At 49.0% G+C, this 18,757-nt stretch overlaps 1 protein-coding gene across 1 annotated transcript; it reads right to left on the reverse strand.

Moving 5' to 3' along the window:
- Positions 1 to 1,615: 1,615 nt before the first annotated feature.
- On the reverse strand, positions 1,616 to 14,234 carry STC2 (stanniocalcin 2). The gene is made up of 4 exons (XM_063349176.1): positions 13,842 to 14,234; positions 11,461 to 11,603; positions 8,700 to 8,911; positions 1,616 to 5,245 (listed from the first exon to the last, which is right to left on the reverse strand). Exons 1-4 carry the CDS (start codon positions 13,996 to 13,998, stop codon positions 4,852 to 4,854), a joined length of 906 nt encoding a protein of 301 aa, XP_063205246.1. The 5' UTR covers positions 13,999 to 14,234; the 3' UTR covers positions 1,616 to 4,851.
- Positions 14,235 to 18,757: the final 4,523 nt, after the last annotated feature.

Here is an 18,757-nt window from a genome sequence, read left to right on the forward strand (position 1 = left end):
GGGCAGAATGCAGTTACCTGAGCTGCATCATACCCGTGGTGTGGACCACCTCCTGCAAAAAATCTGCAGTGGGATCTTTAATGCCAACGAGTGGTCCAACACCAGCACAAGCCATTCCTTGTCTGTAGCCTGACTGCAGGTTGGTCAGAGATGACATCCCACCAAACTCTGTCGCAGCTCTGCTGGCAAGATGCGCTTTCCCGTTGGTGTTTGACGACAGTCCGTGTCAGGATTATAAAGAGCTGTTGCACCTAAAGGCAAAAAATGCTACAGGTCCTAGATTGCTGCAAATCACATCTAGGCTTGTGAAGCCCGTCTCATCCAAAGGCTTCAACTGGATTAGTTATTTTTAAACCCCACAGAAGGAGTGTTAAAAATGTGCTTTTTCATGCAAGCAGCCTTAAAAAAAAATCCGTGCTTTATGTTCTGAGGTGCTTTCTCATAATTTCCCCATCCCCTTGCTGCCTACACCCCGACGCTGTATGAAAATGACTTTGGAGACAACATAGAAGTGCTGTTTCTGCAGCTTGCTTTTTGTAAATCTTAGGATTTTGCTTTTCTCCTTTGCTGAAACTCCAGTAAGCATTTAAGATTTTGATATCTGATCATTGCTGGGATGGCGGTGGAGTGATTCGATAGAATTACAGCTACTGTATGTGCCTGTTGAATCCCTTTACAGAGCCACTGGCTGGTACTTAGTGATAGATAGATTAATAATTGACAGTGGAGAGCCAAATGGATGTCCTCTGTTTCTAAGGTAAAATCTTGAAGGGAGAACTCTTGCTATTACATGAACTGACTGGGTCTTTTATACACGCAGGACAAATGTTATCAGCTATTACAGCTTTTAGAAAGCGGTGCTGTTGTATTTGTCAATGGGTCTGGCTGAAATCCAGCGCTTAGGCCTTTGGCCCCATGCTGGGGGCTGCTGACACCTCACCCACAGGCAGGTGCTGTGGTCAGCCACAGATCCCCTTCCTGGCCCTTATTTATGGGATGCTGAGTTGTGCCTATGGCCAACCAGTCTCAGCACAGCCTGCCCCCTCCCAAGGGATTTTTGTAATCCAAGGTCATCAGGGCAGTGAGAAGAAACCAATGAGCACCTGCCTCCCCCTACTCCCTTCCTAACCTGAATACAGACTAATTTAAAGCAGATGCGGCATCTCTGACATGCTGCAGTGAACCCAATCCATGCCTTCTGCTAAGGGAAAAACCTCCCAAAATACGCATGAGCTTCTGCTCCCCATGTTTTTCATCCTTTGGTTTGTTACACATCTCCCTTTCTGCCCTCAAACCAAGCCGCCAGGTCCCAGACCAGACGAGGTCTCTCCTCCCCCAGGGGAATGACACTCCGGTGACAGTGACGAGGTCCGTGCCCCTGTGCCAGCTCTCCCTGGCACGCAGGGAGGAAGGGCTGGCTGCATCCCCACGTCCTGCCCCTGCCGGGGCACCGCTGCCCGGCTGGCACCGGGGACAGGCTCTGGGGGGGACGAGCAGACAGATCACCTCTGCTCCCCTCGGCTGAACCTGCTGGCCCGGCTTCAGAGGGCTTTTCTTACCCCTTATCGCAGCAGCTGAAATTCCAGATAAACAAAACCCAGACAGAGTCTTATTCAAAACATTTATTAGTGTTTAAGGAAAATAATAGTGTGAAAGGTACAGAGCTTTGTCTAAAGCCATATGCATTTTCTTTTTTTACAAGCTTATTTGGCTGCAAATTCTACATGAGATAAAACTAGTATGTTTTTCTCCCAGAGATTTGGAATTAAGGACAGCTTGTCTTTTTTTTCCTTTCTTTTTTTTTTTTTCCTTTTAGTTCAGCACTTTAAGTTAGGACAGCATTTTCCAGGGTTTACTGCTATCTTTTTCCAGTAGGCATTTTGCTTCTCCCAGTATTTTCGTTCCAGAACAAGGCTCATTCCAGATGCAAAGCGTAAAGGAAACATTCATACCTTGGCTTTTAAGCTAAACCTCCTTCATGAACAGCAAGTTCATAAGGAATGTTAATTAAAGCATCATACAGTATCTAAATGGACTTTTTTCTTCTTTTTTATAAAGAATTAAGGCTATGTAGATGTCACAATAAAATAATCTCAGGTAAAACGCACCCTATTTGTTAGATATGAAAGAAGGTTTAACAATAAATAAATGATTTATGCTGTCAATAACATTATGGAACTGTATAAAACTATATTTACGCAGCTTTAAACATAAAAAACCCCCATACTAGTGGCATGAATATATACAACACAGGTCATGACGTACGTTTAAATTATCATAGCCAGCAGTGTTCTTTTTTAAATGGAGACACTATAATAAATAGAAACGTTAAATATTTACAATAATAGCATATGTGGAATCAGTAGATGAACACATAAATTCTTCACACACAGAGGAAAAAAAAGTTATGCCTTATACAAAAATCCCTCCCACACACAGCTTGCCCCCCACCCCCCCAAATTTTCATTGACTAAACAAGGGGAATATACAATTTTCCCCACAGAACGAATGAATACAAATAAAACTGTATGCATGCTGAGGTGATATGTTGACTGAGACATTCAAGGATGTAGATCTGTATGTTTGGTTCCCATTGATGAATCAGACCTCTAATGAGAGAGAGATCTTATTTTAGTTCAACGCAAGAACATTATGTTGGTAGCGAGTTGTTGTTTCTGTTTTGCGCTTTTTTTTTGTTGGTTTTTTTTTTTTTTTTTGCTAAAACGTTTGGATTGTCTTTTTGGTTTGAGCTTGTTCTTCATGGTGGCTATATGCCACCAAGGGGGAGAGGACGCTCACAGGAAACCCATGGAGGCACGCTAGAAACCTTCTTACAGTACTGCCAGCAGCCAATTAGTTTTTGGAGCAGAGGAGCTGGCCATCAGAGGCAGGCCCGAACCATCCTTGGCAAGCTCCTCCCTGGGACAGCCTGGGCGTCCCATCCGTGGGAGAGCTGTACCAAAACCCAACAGGGCAGCTGGCACTCTCACTGCCAGCAGCTCCACTCCTCGGGTCAGCATGGTCTTTGGCGCTACACTACTTGGTCCGATCCCACCTCTTCTCAATTAAGTCCAATGAAAATTTGGTCACAGAACTCACAAAATCAGGCAGGATCAAGGTCACGCCTGGTGATCCCATAGAGACACACCTTTCAACTTAACGGTCCTCTCTTGCTTCCTACGTGGCTTCTATTAAAAGCAATGCCTATAACTTCTGCGGGTGGATACGTGCATTAAACCCTGAACATAGCTATTAGGAGCTGTGTTCACTTAGCAGTAACTAAAATCTGAGTTGGAAATTGTAGCCAAATTCCAACACCCTCTACTGTTTATACAGCTCCTTCCCACCATGCGACAAGACGTACGTTAGTTCACTGGGTACGTTCTGTCTCTACTGAACTGCCTTCCTGCCCCCACAGCTTTCCTCCCAAACTTTCTAAATGAGAAGGCTCAGATCCCCGGTGTGATTCCCACTTTCTAAGAAAACTTGCTTTTTCTCTAGAGGAAACCGAAGAGCTCACCCTTCTGTCCCTGTGGATGCTGCAACCTCCATTTCCAGTACAATATCTGGGGATATAGGATTGCAGATCTGCAACCTGAGAATTACAATTGCATAGGGGGTAGGAGAGATGTGTCCAAACACCTCATTCACACTTAAAACTGCTTAGAGACAATAAGCTCTTGACACTCTTCATCTTTAGTAACTTATTCTGCAGAGATTGGTGGTCGTTATCTGCACAACCATTAAAAAAAAACCAAAAACAAGTCAACCCCCTCTCCTTATCTTTGGCATTTGGATAAACCACAGCTGATAGGCAGGTTCGAGTGGGTCTCCACATCCCAGCAAACCACACCATGCTACTGCTACGGAGAGACGGATTTCTGATGGGCCTTCAACGCAGCCCTACAGAAGAACTAAGTATATGGGGTGATTTGCTGTCTGAGCCTGCGCCCATCCTTCTAAGCTTGGGCTGTCCGTAAGGGTGGAGGACCTGTATCACCCATGGGCAGGTGTAAGCAGACAATATGCACAGGGTTTTCAGAGGTCCACAAGCATACTTTTGGGGGTCCTCCATACTGTGCAAGTCTTAACAGTCACATCGCCTTGTTTGCAAGCTGACTACTCGCCTTCAATATGCTGAAGTGACTGGATTAGCAAGTGTCAAGTTATGCAGTGGTTCAGAAACAAACGGGGCACTTAAACTAGGCAGCATCACCCAGATGGGAACAATGGCTCAGAAGTTAAGAGAAAGCGGTGGAGCTCCAGACCGCACGGTTCCTGTGCGAGAGACAGGGAAGCTATTTCATTAGAGAGCGTCACATAGAGAGCCTTAAACTTTTGTGTTCTCAAGCCACAGGCAGAAACCAAATCCCCCTTGGAATTCAGCCATCTGCTGTAAGGCTGTACCCTAAACCTTCAGAGGTGCTAAGCCACAAACGGCCACATGCAATCTGGCAGAGCCCTCTTGGAACCTTCTCCCCAGCCAAGGGGACCAAGAAAAAAAACCACAAAACAAATCCCCAAAACAACCCAACAACCTCCAAACAAGATCCTAAATTTCAGATGATGTCCGTTTCATAAAAAAGGGGAAAAGAATTTAGTCAGAGACATTTTGCCACTCTTGGTGGCTGCTCAAGTGTTGAGTTTGCTGGATTGATAACCCATTGCCACTGCTCTCCCTTTGCTACTATATACACTGTTGCTGAGGTCCATATATATCTTGCAATGCCCTGTGCTTGACCTCTGAATGGGAAATGCTTTGGAATGTCCATAGACGGGAAGATGAGACTCAACGGAGGAGGTTTCCAGTGGAGGGGGAGGATGGGGGGAACGGGGAGTTGGTGCCTTTTTTCACCTCCGGATGTCAGAGAAGTCGGACAGTTCGTCTGCCCGGTCCATGATCCCATGTGCCCCTTTGGGACCATGGCCCCCAGCTTTCACCCGGGCATGGGCATTCAAGTGGCCCTTAGTACCTCTCTCTCCCTTAGATGCTCGTGAGCTCTCCCTGTGGTCGGAGTCAGAGTGGGCCAGCATGTCCCCGCGGCCAGCAGCAGCTTTGCTGGCTTCACCTGGCTTCTTCTCAGGAGCCAGGATGGTGTCACCATGCACAGCCGAGGTGCAGAAGCTCAGGATGGAGCAGAGGCTTCCCCAGTTCTGTTCACACTGGGCCTGGACACTTCTCGTTATGGCCTTTTTCACCTCCTCGCCACAGGTGAGCAGGATATTCACTAGGTCAACATATGGCCTGGAGGAAAAGGAAACGGTGAGAGGAGAGTCAAAAAAATACATAGGGATTATTATATTCTAATCAGCCATATCGCTGTAAGAAATGCACATGATGGCATCCTGTCAAATGAAGCTTCACTCAAGTGCTGGATCTGCCTTGATTGCTCCCCCACCGGAGATGCTCTGGGACAACTGTAACGTCCACCACAGGAATATATTATGTCTACACGCTTGGCAAATGGGGCTGTCAAACAGAAGAACTGCTATCTCGCACCTTCTGCCTCAATCTTTTTCCATGCCCTTTCATCTTTATTAGTCAGGACACATGACAAAGGAAACCTGCCCATGTCCAGAGCCATCAACTTCATCAAACAGCTTGCTATCCCCAGGTACAGAGCATACGACGATCACTAGTCTGCAAGAGGGAGGCATTTGCTCACTTCTGTGAAGAGCAACAGATATTCAACTAGAGATTCTCCGGCTCTTCTCATCATCTTTACCTTTCCCTGAAGCACCAGGTGTTGATCTCCACCACAAGCAAGATCCTATCCGGACTCAGGATCAGACTGCACACAGCTCAGACACATGGAAATCCACTTTGGTGGCACCCATTTTCTTCCCACACTAAGTTTTTTTTTTTTTCTTCATGTCCTTACAGGGTTGTGTAAAGCTTTCTGTATATACCTTTTCCCAGCGAAACAAGGACTCCAAACGAGCCATGGCCAAATGCTGTTTCTGCTTCCCACCCGTCTCCTTCTGTGTCCCCACAGCACAAGGCAGCCCAAGCACAGGCACTTTGGCTTCCTCAGCCACGGGTCACTGAGTGCAGCGATTTTAAAATAGTTGCGGTCACAAGTTTTGTGGGTCAATATTGATGTTGTCTATTGACGCAACCGCTCAGCTGCTAGCAGGCCCAGGAGGACGTGCTTAAAAGTCTTCCACGGTAGGAACCATCCACAGTGCAAGCAGAGAACTGCCTGGGGTCAGCAGTCATGGTTGTACAGGGTGGTGGGGGTGCACCTTCTGGGCACACCGTCCACCAGCTCTGGTGGCTGTGGACACGTCTAAATATCTTCCCACGAACTAAGTCAGAAGAGATGAGGAAAACCAACAGATTATGATCAGTGCCTGACACTACCCTGATTTTACTTTGCCCAACTGCTTAAACTAATTTCGAATGACTAATCTTGGAGAGCCACCTATTCCCCTATCTCAAAATATTTCCCGTGTTTGGATTGTTTCTGCCATTTAAAGAAGAAGTTACTTGGAATGCAGCAGCGACCGATGTGCCAGGGCCTGTCACCACTTCCACCGTAGCAAATCAGCCTGACCCCCACCCCACCACAGCTGACTCAGGAGGAGACTGCATGTTCCTCAACACTCATCGGGAGAAAACGGTCAGAATAAAACAGTCAGAGAATGAGTCTGAGAGCTGCCACTTGCTTCTCCGTTCTTAGTTTTTGTTTTAAATGTAAAATAAAAGATGAGAGAGAACTGAGCACGTTGCATAGAAAGTGATCCAGCAGAAGGAGGAAAAAAAGAAAAAAAAAAAAAAGAAAAATCAGTTGTTGAAACTGGGCATAACCTTTACAAAAATCTTTGGAAGAAAAACGTTGCTGGTATGACTAAAAAGTGGCTCAGCTGCCAAATATTTCAGGTATTCAGAGTCTGCCAGAGCCCTGCGGATTAATACTGGCCCATTTCTCCTTCACTGTTTTACTTTCTGCATTTCAGCTGGCCTGACCATAGTACCTGAACTGAGCACAAGGCTGCAAGTCAGCAGACGTGATTTTATTTCCAGCTCTGCCACACTTGCCTATTGATCTTGAACAAGTTCCTTAGTTCAAAAGCTTCAGAGATGGCCTCTAAATTTAGGGGAGGGGAGGAGGCTGGCTGGCTTCTATTTGGGGAGTCCCGCATAGGGAAGCTAAGCTCTGACTCCGTGAGATGCTGAAAATGAAGTGTAGGAAGCTCTAAATGAGATCGTGCAAATTATAGGTGTTCAGCTGAATGATCCATCTCTTCTCAAACTGAGAACCCCCCAGTTAAGCTCCCCAGAAATAAGCAGCTCTTATTCCAAAGCTTCTCTTTGGAAAGGCCTTTGACTTTCATAGTTCTTCTCATCTCCAAATGATGGGGGCGGCGTTGACTGGTACCAAGTACCCAATTTATAGCCTACTAACACAGCCCGAGCAGTGCCCAGACAGAGGTGCTGCTGTGCAGGACGGAGCCGCGCTTCCCCTCTCCCCCTGGCAGCGGGATGCTGCCCTTTGCCCTAGGCATGGCCAATGGCCCTGGCAAGGCCACCAGCCATGCCTTTGATCCCAGCCTCAGGAATGTCCACGGAAAGGGCCTTGCTTTCTGGCCACCACGTTCAGCGTGTACCAACCACAGCAAAGATTCTGCTTTTAAGAGTAAACTGGCATCAAAGCGCGTCTCTGCAACTGCAGTTTGTGTATTAGGGGGGTGGTTTTCAACAGAAAGTGAGGGAATCGGGGCATAGCTCCTTTGGAGGCTGATGAAAATGCAAGGCTAGAAGTCCAGAAGAAATGTTTCTGTTAAAAAATATGTCTGTCACGATGGCTGGGATTTGGGGTTTCTGTGCTAATATCCGCTAGGGACAAGGCAGCATGGAGGCGTGGTAGGAAGATGCTCTAAGGTTCAGCCTGCTGCCAGGCTGTGGCTCAGCCTTCTCGTTTGGGAGTGAAATGTTCACCTGCAAGAAAAACAGGCTCCAATTTTTGCATCTGTGCACAAAGAGTTGGTACAAACAGCTTGTGCCTGGTTTGTTGCTGTCATGTAGCAGCTTTGATCAATTCCAAATGGGATTCGTGCCTGCCATTCCTCAGAGGGCAGCTGTGTTCCCAGGCAGAGGGATGAACTCCTCAAAATCTGACTTGTGCCTTCACTTTGTACACCTCCATGTTTTATTAAAAAGCATCTGAGATTAATAAGGAATAAGATGAATGAGAGATTACCTGGGGGACTGCAGCTCTTTCAGGGACAATTAACTACAAGACATTTGAAAGTATGTATTTAAAGAAGAAATTATCATCTTACTGACAACTTTGCATAGACCTTCTTCCCCCTTCTCCTCTAGCTGTCATCTTTAACAAGATACTGGGGTCAGGAACATTGCCTTTGAGCTCAGAAAGCAGAGAGACATGGTGAGATGCCTCTGGAAACAGCAGACACTGACGCTGTATTTGCTGAAGGACCAAAGAAACAGCCAGATCCAACTTCAACCCATTTCATTCCCTTCCACAGTCACATCTAGCCCTTCGCAAACAAACTAATCTTCAAGGGCCCCTGCGAAGAAAGCATTACCTCGGTCTGCTACATGGGAAAACAAGACGTGCTTAAGGCCAGGAGGTGGTGAAACAGCTCTTGGGCAGATGCACAGCCCATTGGCACCATCCTGCTCCTGGAAGGAGCTCCCACGCCTCTGACTGCACTAGCACGGAGGCACTTACTCATGCTGCAGCAGGTCTTTGAAGTGAATCATCTCCACAATGACCTGGACGTTCTCCTTGGCAGCGGAGCAGAGGTCATGCTTCAGGTAGCACTCCCGCTGTAACTGGAACACCATCTCTTTAATGGCAGGGCACTTACGGCTGATGCAGCTGAATTTATGCCTCAAGGCATGAGCCTTACACTTCAGAGCGTCTTTAATGAAGGATTTTCCCTGAGAAGAAAAGAAATGGAGTAGGTCTGTATTTTTGTCCATTAAGCACAGCAGCTGATTTATGCCCAGCTAGCTGCTCCCCTGTAGGACAACGTCAAGGGTTATTAGACTGCTAAGGGTACCACTTAATGGCTCTTCCCCCTCTTCGTTTCTCTGCCCTTAAAGATCATGCCGAGTTACCTGGCCTTGCTGTTCCAGTGGAGCTGAATGCACAGGGCTTCTCTGCTGGAATTCTGAGGTTTCCTCTACCCCAACAGCTGAATGCCCAAAAAGAGAAAGGGCAAAAGCGAGCACCTCGAAGTAACTCAATGCTTGAGTTACTGGCTTTGTTTGCTTCTGGGGTGTCAGCACAGCAGGTTCACACAAAGGAGAGGCCATCCTGCCACGGCTGAGGTCCCCAGGACCACATGCAAATACCCATTCAGTAACTGCAAATTAGTTTTTTTTTAAATTTTAAGTCAGTTTGCAAACTCATAGACATGTATGCACCATCTATATGCACCTGCCCCATTCCCCTGTCAGTATTTTCTCTACTACCACTTCCTCTGAGAGGGACTCAAATCAGCACTAATAATAACCCTACAGTGTCTTGATGTCTCTTTGCTGCAAGACATTCTAATTGAGATTAAAAAAAATTAAAAATCAAATCAAACTAAAAAAGTAACTTTCAGGAAAGCTGCTTTAGCAGCATCTCTTTAACCACTGTTTACGATTCCTTCATTCAATTGCTTAGTCGGCATCAAAACCATCTCTTCCTTTCCTCTCTTTGCTCTCGGATACTACAGCTGCTGTACACGGTGTGTGTGTCGCAGTCTGACAGCTCTGCTCGGTCTCCCTTCACTTTGCTGAGCAATAGGTGTGTGGAAGCCTCCAGCACTGCCTCCGTCTTTTCACTACCTTCAGATTATTTTACACAACAGCTTTGTGAAGACCAAATTCTTGTTAGCCTTTATCCAGAGAGCATGCTGGCAGAGCTCCGCTGGCATTAACTAAAACTCATCAAGACCTGCAAGCAGATTTTGTCCCCCAGTTGTTTCAAGCCAGAAGTGATTCTTGCTGATGAAAGAACTGCCTCGGTCATCATCCCCTTCTATTCCCTATACCAGAGGCACTTGCTTGCCCTTCCCTTCAGTAACAAACAGGCACAGCACATTAGGCAAATAACAATAAAAAAAATTCTTACGCAAACCAAACCTGACATCAATTCTCAGGTTTGAAAGAGGGGGAAAGAGAGCAGAAAATAGCCAGCGTTAGTCTTGTCGTTTAATGCGGCCTGAAATAACTGTAGATAACACAGAGATGAGCAATGAAAAGCCATGTCATAGCAGAGACTAAAGTCACCTCTGTGTTAAATAAAGCTCCAGGGGTTTAATACTTCTGCACTGCAATGGAGACAGCCTGGATGTGAAATGGGCTGTATTAGATTAGCACATCCAGGGATCCTGGGGAAGAGGCATCAGTGGCTACGCTCAGCCTTCGCAGGCACATTTACCCTCACCTCCTGAAAGGGCTTACTTCTTTGGGCAACTTTGTTCACTGACAGAATATTGCGCAAAAATAAAAGAGCGTTTTCTGGAAGACTCTTGGAAATTAAGTTGAAGGTCTTCAGATACCCACAGAAGAAACAATTCCCATTTTAATGGCTAGCCAGACCCTTTGTACATCCTTGAGAATTTGAACCTAGAACTCCAGCACTTCAGAAGTGTTTTCCTACTGGGTGGTCCCACCATCCCTCATGGACCAGGCTGAATCCTGAAGACAGCTCTACTTTATACCATGCTTTTAACAGTGCCATGAGGCTGGTGCTTTTAGTCAAGTTATACTGTAAACTGCACGGTCAAGCCAAATGCCGCTGGCCCGTCGTAATGTTCTCTTCCCTCCGCACTGAAATGGGAGAGTAGGTTTATAAGACATAATAACAGGATGTCTCAATGATGCATAAATGGTCTGGGGAGAAAATGAAGGAGACAAACTTAATACCGCATACCATCTAAGTAATGTATTTTAACGTCAGTGCTTGAGACAAAGACTTATTTGAATACAGCAGCTTTAGGAGGTTGCCTGTACTGGTTGCATGCAAATCTTGAGAACCAAATTCTTGTTGGTTAATAATAACTAACAAGTTAATAACTGCACATTGGGAAATATTTTGATATGTCTAAATGAACTGGGTGCCCAAGCTGCACTTCAGAATCAGCTTTGAACAAACATGGTGTAGAAGCTTGAGCCGCTCAGCGTTTCTGAAAACCATGTTCAGCTATATTAGCGTTCCCATTTAGTTATCCTGGGTACAGGAGGAGGAAGGTACAGGGAGCCATAGCTAGAGACAGCCTGTCTCTGGGACAGGCTGCACACCGCTGCTTTGCTACTGGTTTTGGGTCTTGATTCTGGGCCCTTCAACAGAAAAATCCTTATTGAAGCTGGTCACGTGCAAAAGTAGATGTGCTCCACAATGGTAACTTTTTTCCCAAAGATATGTTAAAGGATTAAAATACATGCCATGTGTATATTGGAAGCAAACAGATACATAGAACATTTCACTGTGTTACCTGGGCATCAAATTTTCCAGCGTTGTGCAGGAATGTCATGCAGATCTCATGTAAGCCTCGGATCTCGCAAGAATTGTTTTCAAAGCATTCAAACACTCCACATCCCACATCGCCAGCGTTAACCAGGCAGTGCTGGATTTCAGCTAAAATGAGCATTGATTACAGTTAATTTGAAGAACTGTTCATAGAAGCTGGTGGTGGGTAGGGAAAGAGTTATTTTGCTAACATCATCAGTTCAAAAGAAAAAGCACATGTGACAACAGTTATTGTACCCACAGCATGCCCACTCTTTGCAGAAATTAGGCCAGAACTTGGGTGTATTATGTTATGAAAGTGATATCCAAGGACTAAATGCCAAATCCACTATGCTTACGTCAAGCTATTTCACTTGAGAACTGTCTAATGCTTTTGCATTCCTCAGGAGCAAAGGATGGGCATGATTTTTGCTGTCTGACTTGCACGAAGTCTCCCATCAAATTCTAGTACCAAAACGAGAAGCCCACAACCCAGCTGTCTAAACTTTCTCATTTCTGATACTTTGAGCTAGCTTCTGGTGATTTAGCATAATTTTTTTTTTTTAAATTTTTTTTACAGACCATTGTGTTTCCCCTGTTGTGATGTCCACAAAATTAATGGCAAAACTCCCACTGATAAATACAGTCCTTTGCACTGAGTGTTGCATAAAGCTGCAACTACGTCCTCACCTGTGCAGAAATCAATTAAAAAAAAAATTTATATATGTAGTACATAAAATAGATTTACTGGAGCTAGCTGTTACATATGTGTTTATTCTGCCCTTTCAGATGTTATGCAATACTGAAAAGAAAAAATGCTGTCTAATACTCACTTACCAAAAAAACCCCAAAAATCTAATTCTTAACAAGACAGCTTCTGGTCCTTTAAAAAAAATGGATGTAGTAGTACTGCCAGAGGGAAGGTGGTTGCTGAAAGAGCCTGGGGATAAAGTTAAACAGGGGCAGCTTTTAGACCAGAACTGAGGATGCTAAGAATTCCTGTACTCTGTGCCCTAGTGGTACCTTTAATTAAAGCTCGCCCTTGGGAGCCAGCCTAATCCCCCTCTGAACCGCAGCATGTTTCAGACATCCCCAGCCTCCCCCTTTGCCATGCGGTCCATTTGCAAGTCTTTACAGCAACTTTCGGTCTCATTTCAACCCGCGGCAAGGCGGGGAGAGGAGCCGCGCATGTAAATGCGGAGTCTGACGGAGTTCACATGAACACCCCCCCCCGCTACCCCCCAGCTCAAAACCAAATCACTGCCGCTGCCTTTTTGTGTTTCTCCCCCCACCCCACTTCTACCTGCCCCGAAGTGCATCTGGGCGCGGGGGGGTGGGACACGGGAGCCCCGGGCTCGGCTCACGGGATTGTCTCAGGCAGACGCGAAAAGCTGCGCAAACACACACGCACCGAGGCGGGGGGGGGGGTGGTGGTGGTTGAAAATGGAGCTCTTTGTGGAGCGCTGCAGAGCGCGGAGCTGGGCTTTTTTGGGGCCGGGAGCTCAGCTGTAGTGCTTGTGTTGGCATCCGGATGCAAACCCTTTGCCGGATCACATGTCCTGGCTCCAGCGTGCTGAGAACTGCACAGTGCCGTGATTCACATGTGGCAGTCCCTAATGGGCATTCGTGCATTCCTGCTCGTGTGTGTTTAAACACGTCTCGCAGCACTGAGAGTGTTAAAAAAAAAGAGGGGGGGGGGTGGGGGGAAAGGGAGAAAGGGGGGGAGGGAAGCGTCTGGATCCCGCGCTCTGTCTCTGCACGGCTGGGAAGAGATCCAGCAAAGTGCACGCCTCAGCTCTCTCTTTCTAGGCAGATAATACCCGGGGGAGGGAGCGCGGGGGGGACGGGAGAGGAGGAGAGAAACCCCCGGTCCGTTGCATCATTGCACGGCTCCCTATGGAGGAAGCAAAGCACCAGTCATCGTTTCCAGCCGCTTCCCCTTCCCTCCCGTCTCATCCCTCCCCCGCTCCTCACCCCTCCGACCCGGTTTCAAACCCTGCGCCGTGAAACTTTCTCCTCCCCAGCCCAGCATCCCCGCGGCGGGCAGCATCCCCCAGGCCGGGCTCCCCGCCGCCCCCGGCCCCGCTCCGCACCCCCTCGGTGCCCGGCGCGGCTGCGGAGCCGCTCGGCCCGGAGCGCTGCCGCGGCTTGTTGCAAGGGCAACACGTGCTTGGCAAAGCCGGGCTTTAAAGGTAATTAGGAGCGAGCTCTTATTTCCTCTGATGATTTACGCCTGACAGTCGGACACCGAAATAAACCGCCTGTCATAACTCAACGCGGCTATTTCCCCAGCGCTCCACGAGCGGCGAGGTGTGTGTGTGTGTGGGGGGGGACACCCCACCTTTGCACCCTCCCGCCCCGCCGTACCTGTGTTCTGCAGGGACAGGCGCCCCTTCTGCTGCGGGGTCCTGTCCTGCGGCCCCTCCGGCGGGTGGGTGGCCTCAGTGCCCGCCGCCGCCGGGGCGCTGGCCAGCAGCAGGGCCAGGGCCAGGGCCAGCAGCTTGCCGCGGAGCTCCGCGCACATGGTCGCGCCTTCCCCCCGCCGCCGCCGCCGCGTCCTCCCCCGCGGGGTGCCGCACCCGGGCCCAGCGCGCTCCTCGCCGCGGCCCCGCGAACCGCATGTGCCCGGCGCGGCGGCGAGCGCGGAGTGACGGCGGCGAGGCCGGAGGGTGCCTCAAATATCCCCGCCGAGCCCCGGTGTCACTCGCATGAGGGAGCCGAGCAGGTGTCGCTCCGCGCCGCGGCCAATGGCAGCCGCCGCCCCGCTCCGCCCGCCCGCCGGGGGCCGGCCCTGCCCCGCCGGCAGGTTGCAGCCTCCCGCCTCCCCCAGTGTCCCCCACCCCCCCGCACCGCACCGCACCGCGGGGGATGGGCCTGCGGGGGGCAGCGGCTGCACCCCCGGCGGCGGCGGGGGGGGGGGAGGGTGCGAAAGTGCCTCCCCCCGGCAGTACGGGCGAGGGGGACAAAAAAAATTAAAAAAAGGTGAAAAAGCGGGATTTTGACAAATGCGCTGCTTTGGAGAGAGGGAGGGAGGCAGCACCGCGCGGCCGGTCCCCGCGGGGCCGGGAAGGCAACTTCGGGGCGCTCCAGACGCCGCTGCCCTTGCGGGGGGGGCAGCGGGGGTGGCCGTGCCCGGAGCCGGCCGTCCTGCGGAACTGCCGCCTCATTGCAAGACTTGCTTGAAAAGAAAAAGGAAAAAAAAAAAATCCTTCTCAGAAGCAGCTATCGCACTGACTTTCTTGGAAATCTTCCACTCCTTCCTCCTTTGTTTTTTCTGCCCCCTCCCCCCCCCCGGGATTTTGTACCCTGCGAGCTCCGAGGGAATTTGGGCCAAATCCATCCCCTGGGGGGGGGGTGGGGGGGACTGAGAGGGGGAACGTGGTACCTGAGTGCGGACTCGGCCGGGCGCTGCCTTCTTTGACACCGACCCCCCCGCCACCGTGGGGAGAGCATCACCCTCGCACCCCCTCCCCCCCCCCCGCGCCGAGCAACCCCGCAGCCGGCTCTGGCTGCTCCCTTTTGTCCAGTAGCTGGAGCGGGGCCGGGGCGGGGAGGGGGGGGATGTAGGAAAATCTCCAGCAGGTGATGAGAAGTGCCGCGCTCGCTGGGGAGGGGGCGTGCGCGTCCCCCCTCGCCCTGCCGTAATGCACATCAGATGTTTCATCAGACCCCGCCGGCCCCATGCGGCTCCTGCCCGTCCTCCCCCTCCCCGGCAGCCCCCGAGCCCCCGGCGCTGCCGGGGCGCGCTGTGCCGTGCCGGGGGCGGGGGTCCCGCCGGGGAAAGGAGGGGGGGGGGGGGGCAGCCAGGAATGTCTCCAGCTGCCGCTGCCGCCCTGCTTCCTCACAGCTGTCAAAATGCACTTGAGGAAATCCACTCACACCTCCCCGAGCAAGGGTCTCCTCGGCGGGACGTGACACCGCGCCGCAGGACCATGGCTCCGCGGCGATGCCCCGGCAGGCACGTTTTCACACCCCCCCGCGCAGCCCCCGAGACATCCCCACCGGCTCCGCTCGCCTGGGCCTTCCCTGGTTTTGTCCCAGGCCGGGAGGTTTGTTTGCTGGGTCTGAGCGGTGCAAAGTTTGTTTATCATTCTTTTAAGGTTTGACTTTGAAACATCTTGTTAAGATTGAAATTCTTAACGGTGGTGCCAAGCTCCTGTGGAAATTCCCTTTTATCAATACGCTGCTGCCTTGTAAACTGCAACTTGCAGCTTTCCTCTAAGGAACTCGCTGTGCCAGCACGGATGTCTGCAAAGCCCTTGTGCCCCTGGGATGGGCTCTGCCCTTTTTGACAACAGGGCTATTAAAGGAATAGGTTCTCTTCTTCATTTTTACCTCACCCTGAGTGCCTGGTGGCCCTTCTTTTGTCCTTGTTCTCTTACTATTTATACTACAGAAGAGTTTTGCTATTTAATTGCCTTTGCTATGTCTAACTAGCTCGACTTTAACAATTCTCATCTCCAGTGTTCAAAGACCAGGGACTGAATGAACTCCGGAGGAGCACAGAGGGAGTACAGGCAGGAGAATTTAAGGGAGAGCAGTTTTTCTCTGTTGGAGGAGGTAACAGCCGATGTGCTGTTCCAAACCAGCAAGTTCGTCTTATATGTTTAATATATATTTTAATTTTTTTCCTGTGCCTCAGAAATTGTGCTTTCTCCTAATGCCTTTTCCCTGCTGTTTTAGGTCTGATGCCCTCCTGCAGCCATTCCTCCTGAATCTTTCTGCCCCTTTTTAAAGTAGCAATTTTGCCCCCAAAGGGCAACCAAAAGGATGGGTTTTGCCCTTTTGACTTAAAGGAATTCCACGCATCCTCCATGTGCCGGACCCCGGGTTCCTCCCTCTGGTAGACTTCTCTGGTTGGGTCTCGTCATTTCTCAGAGCGTGTCCTTTGAACCACGCAGCCCTGGCTGCCCTCCTGTGACTCGTCTTCCCCTCCAGCCCATCTTGCATTAATTGCTCCATCCAAGGTTATTTTCACGTCTCTTTTCCTTTCCAAAACCGTGCCTAAAATAGCACCCCCTCGTGTCACTGTTTGGTGAAGGAATCTGCCGGCTCTCAGCAAGTTCAGCCTTTCCTATTTCTTCCTGCCCAGCGGACATTGCTGGGCGGCGGGTGGCACTCAGAGCTGTAGGGTTTTTTTTTCCCCTGCTTTTCTCTCTCGAGGTCACTCATCGGGGGGCTCCTGGGATGAGAGGGTCTGGTCCCACTCAGCCCTCCCTTAGTGAGGCGAGGAGCTGTGCCTGCGTTTTAAAGGAAGGTGAGCGCCGTCAGGAAAAATGCCCATGAAACACAAGTCATGCTCTAGCAAATTTGGCATCTTCTGGAGCGCAGTGTAACTCGCTCCCTGGCAGCATGATCCACTGCCAGTTTGAGTGCCAGGTAATTTTATAGAATAATTACCAATTCCAGTGATTTAGAGGCTGGTTTCCAGGAGACTTGGGATGCCTGGATCCCGAGGCACTGAGCCTGCAGCTTTGCTCCAGCGGCAGGCAGCTTGCGTGGACGGTGTCCGGTTGCGAGGCGTTTGGTGACGTGTTTGAGGAGTAACGCTTCGGAGAGGATCACGGCCACTTGCATCAGTTTTGAACGACTGCTGGCTTTTAGGAATAGACTTTTGAGCTCCCTTTAGCTAACATACATAGGTTTTACTTAAGAGTGTTTCATGATTTGATTAAAACTTTATGTGATCAAGCAGCGGCAGGAGCATTTTGCAGCTACCTTTAAATGGGAAGCATTTAATTGTCTGGGGTTTTTAGGGAGAAGAGCTACTTTCATGATTATTAACAGGGCTGTGTCCCTGCAAGGCCGTTTCAGGCAGGTGAAGGCTGAGGAATGCTGTGCAAGAGGCTGCGGCGCACAGGGAGAGAGGGAGCACACCCAGTTATGAAGGACGGAGAGGCCGATGACTTCAAAAGGGAAGAGGATGCTGTGGGGAAGGTGTGCCGAGGTCTGGATTCTGGTTTTTTTTTTATCTGTGACTAACCACATTTCACAGCGGAGTTAGAGTAAGCTGTGCCGTGCAGCTCCGGCAGCGCAATGGGATTTCATCAGACTTGAGAAAAAAATAAGCAGGACGGGGGAATTTATTGTTGCCTCTTCTCCTGGGTAATTTCCCCACCTCGGGGCTTAGTGCAAGGTGCTGACTTGCAAATGACACATCATTACGAAGCCAGCCCAGAGCTGCAAAGCATTGCTGGGAAAGTGGTCTGGAGGGCGGAGGGATGTTGCCTCTTGGACTTGGTTCCTCCTGGTGCGGGACCTGCTCTGGGAACGTGTTGGTTTAATTCCCACAGGTTCGTTGTCGGATGGTGCGAATAAAGCTGCTGACAGTGACTGAAATGGGATTTGACACTGGAGAACCTGTTAGGCTCAGTAAATGTAGGTCTGTTGGGAAGCTTCAAAGGGTTGTATTTTAAGCCACTTTTCCCCCATCTATCATCGATTTAGTATTTTTGAATCTCTGGTAACTGTAGTTTTTATGATGAACGAGCAGAAGTTGACAATAAAGCCACAGAGGATGGAATGCGAGAAAAGTCAGAGCTAATTATATTAACAAATTATACAGCCTTTTTTTCCCCGATTGCTTGTGTTAAATCAAGTATTTGAGAAATGGTCTCAATGAGTTATGCACCAGGTTTAAAGATGGTCTGGCTTCTTTGATAAAATATGAACTATTTGAAAGATTTATAAGGGTCAGAAATCCTGCCGAACGTTTTAGTATTTAGAGCAGCAGGAAACCACTTAGTGATATTTTTAAAACAGGTATTTACTCAAGTAATTGGTTACTTTTTATGTGGAATAAGAAAACCTGGTGCAGCTATATTGGACTTGACATAAAAGAGAGGTATGTAATTTGTGAGCAAAACAGGGTGGAATGTACACATTGTACCTGGGGAGGTATTTCAAGAAAGACAACTCCTTGAGACAAAAAGCCAAAACAACAGACACGCTAGGTTGCATGCCAGGATTGTTTATTCCTCAGTTAATCAGCTGTGTAATGAGTGTCAGTGTCCAGAAACAATCTCTTCTGCCCAGGTAGTTTAAGTTTCAAACTTCGTAAGCTTTCTGGCCTTCATAAAATGGATTACATGGAAGCTGGACGAAAAACACATGCTTCTGAGAACATTTTGGTTCAAATAAAAAAAAAAAAGTGGCAATGTCGGTGCCAACGATTTACTACAGAATATCTGAACCAGATGCCGTTAAACTATAATTCCAAACAATTTGCCAGAATTATGTATTTACTTTATTCTTTAAGTCAAACTGAAGATATGCATGGTTTT

The sequence above is a fragment of the Chroicocephalus ridibundus genome, chromosome 11 (assembly GCF_963924245.1).
Source record: "Chroicocephalus ridibundus chromosome 11, bChrRid1.1, whole genome shotgun sequence".
Lineage (NCBI taxonomy): Eukaryota > Metazoa > Chordata > Aves > Charadriiformes > Laridae > Chroicocephalus > Chroicocephalus ridibundus.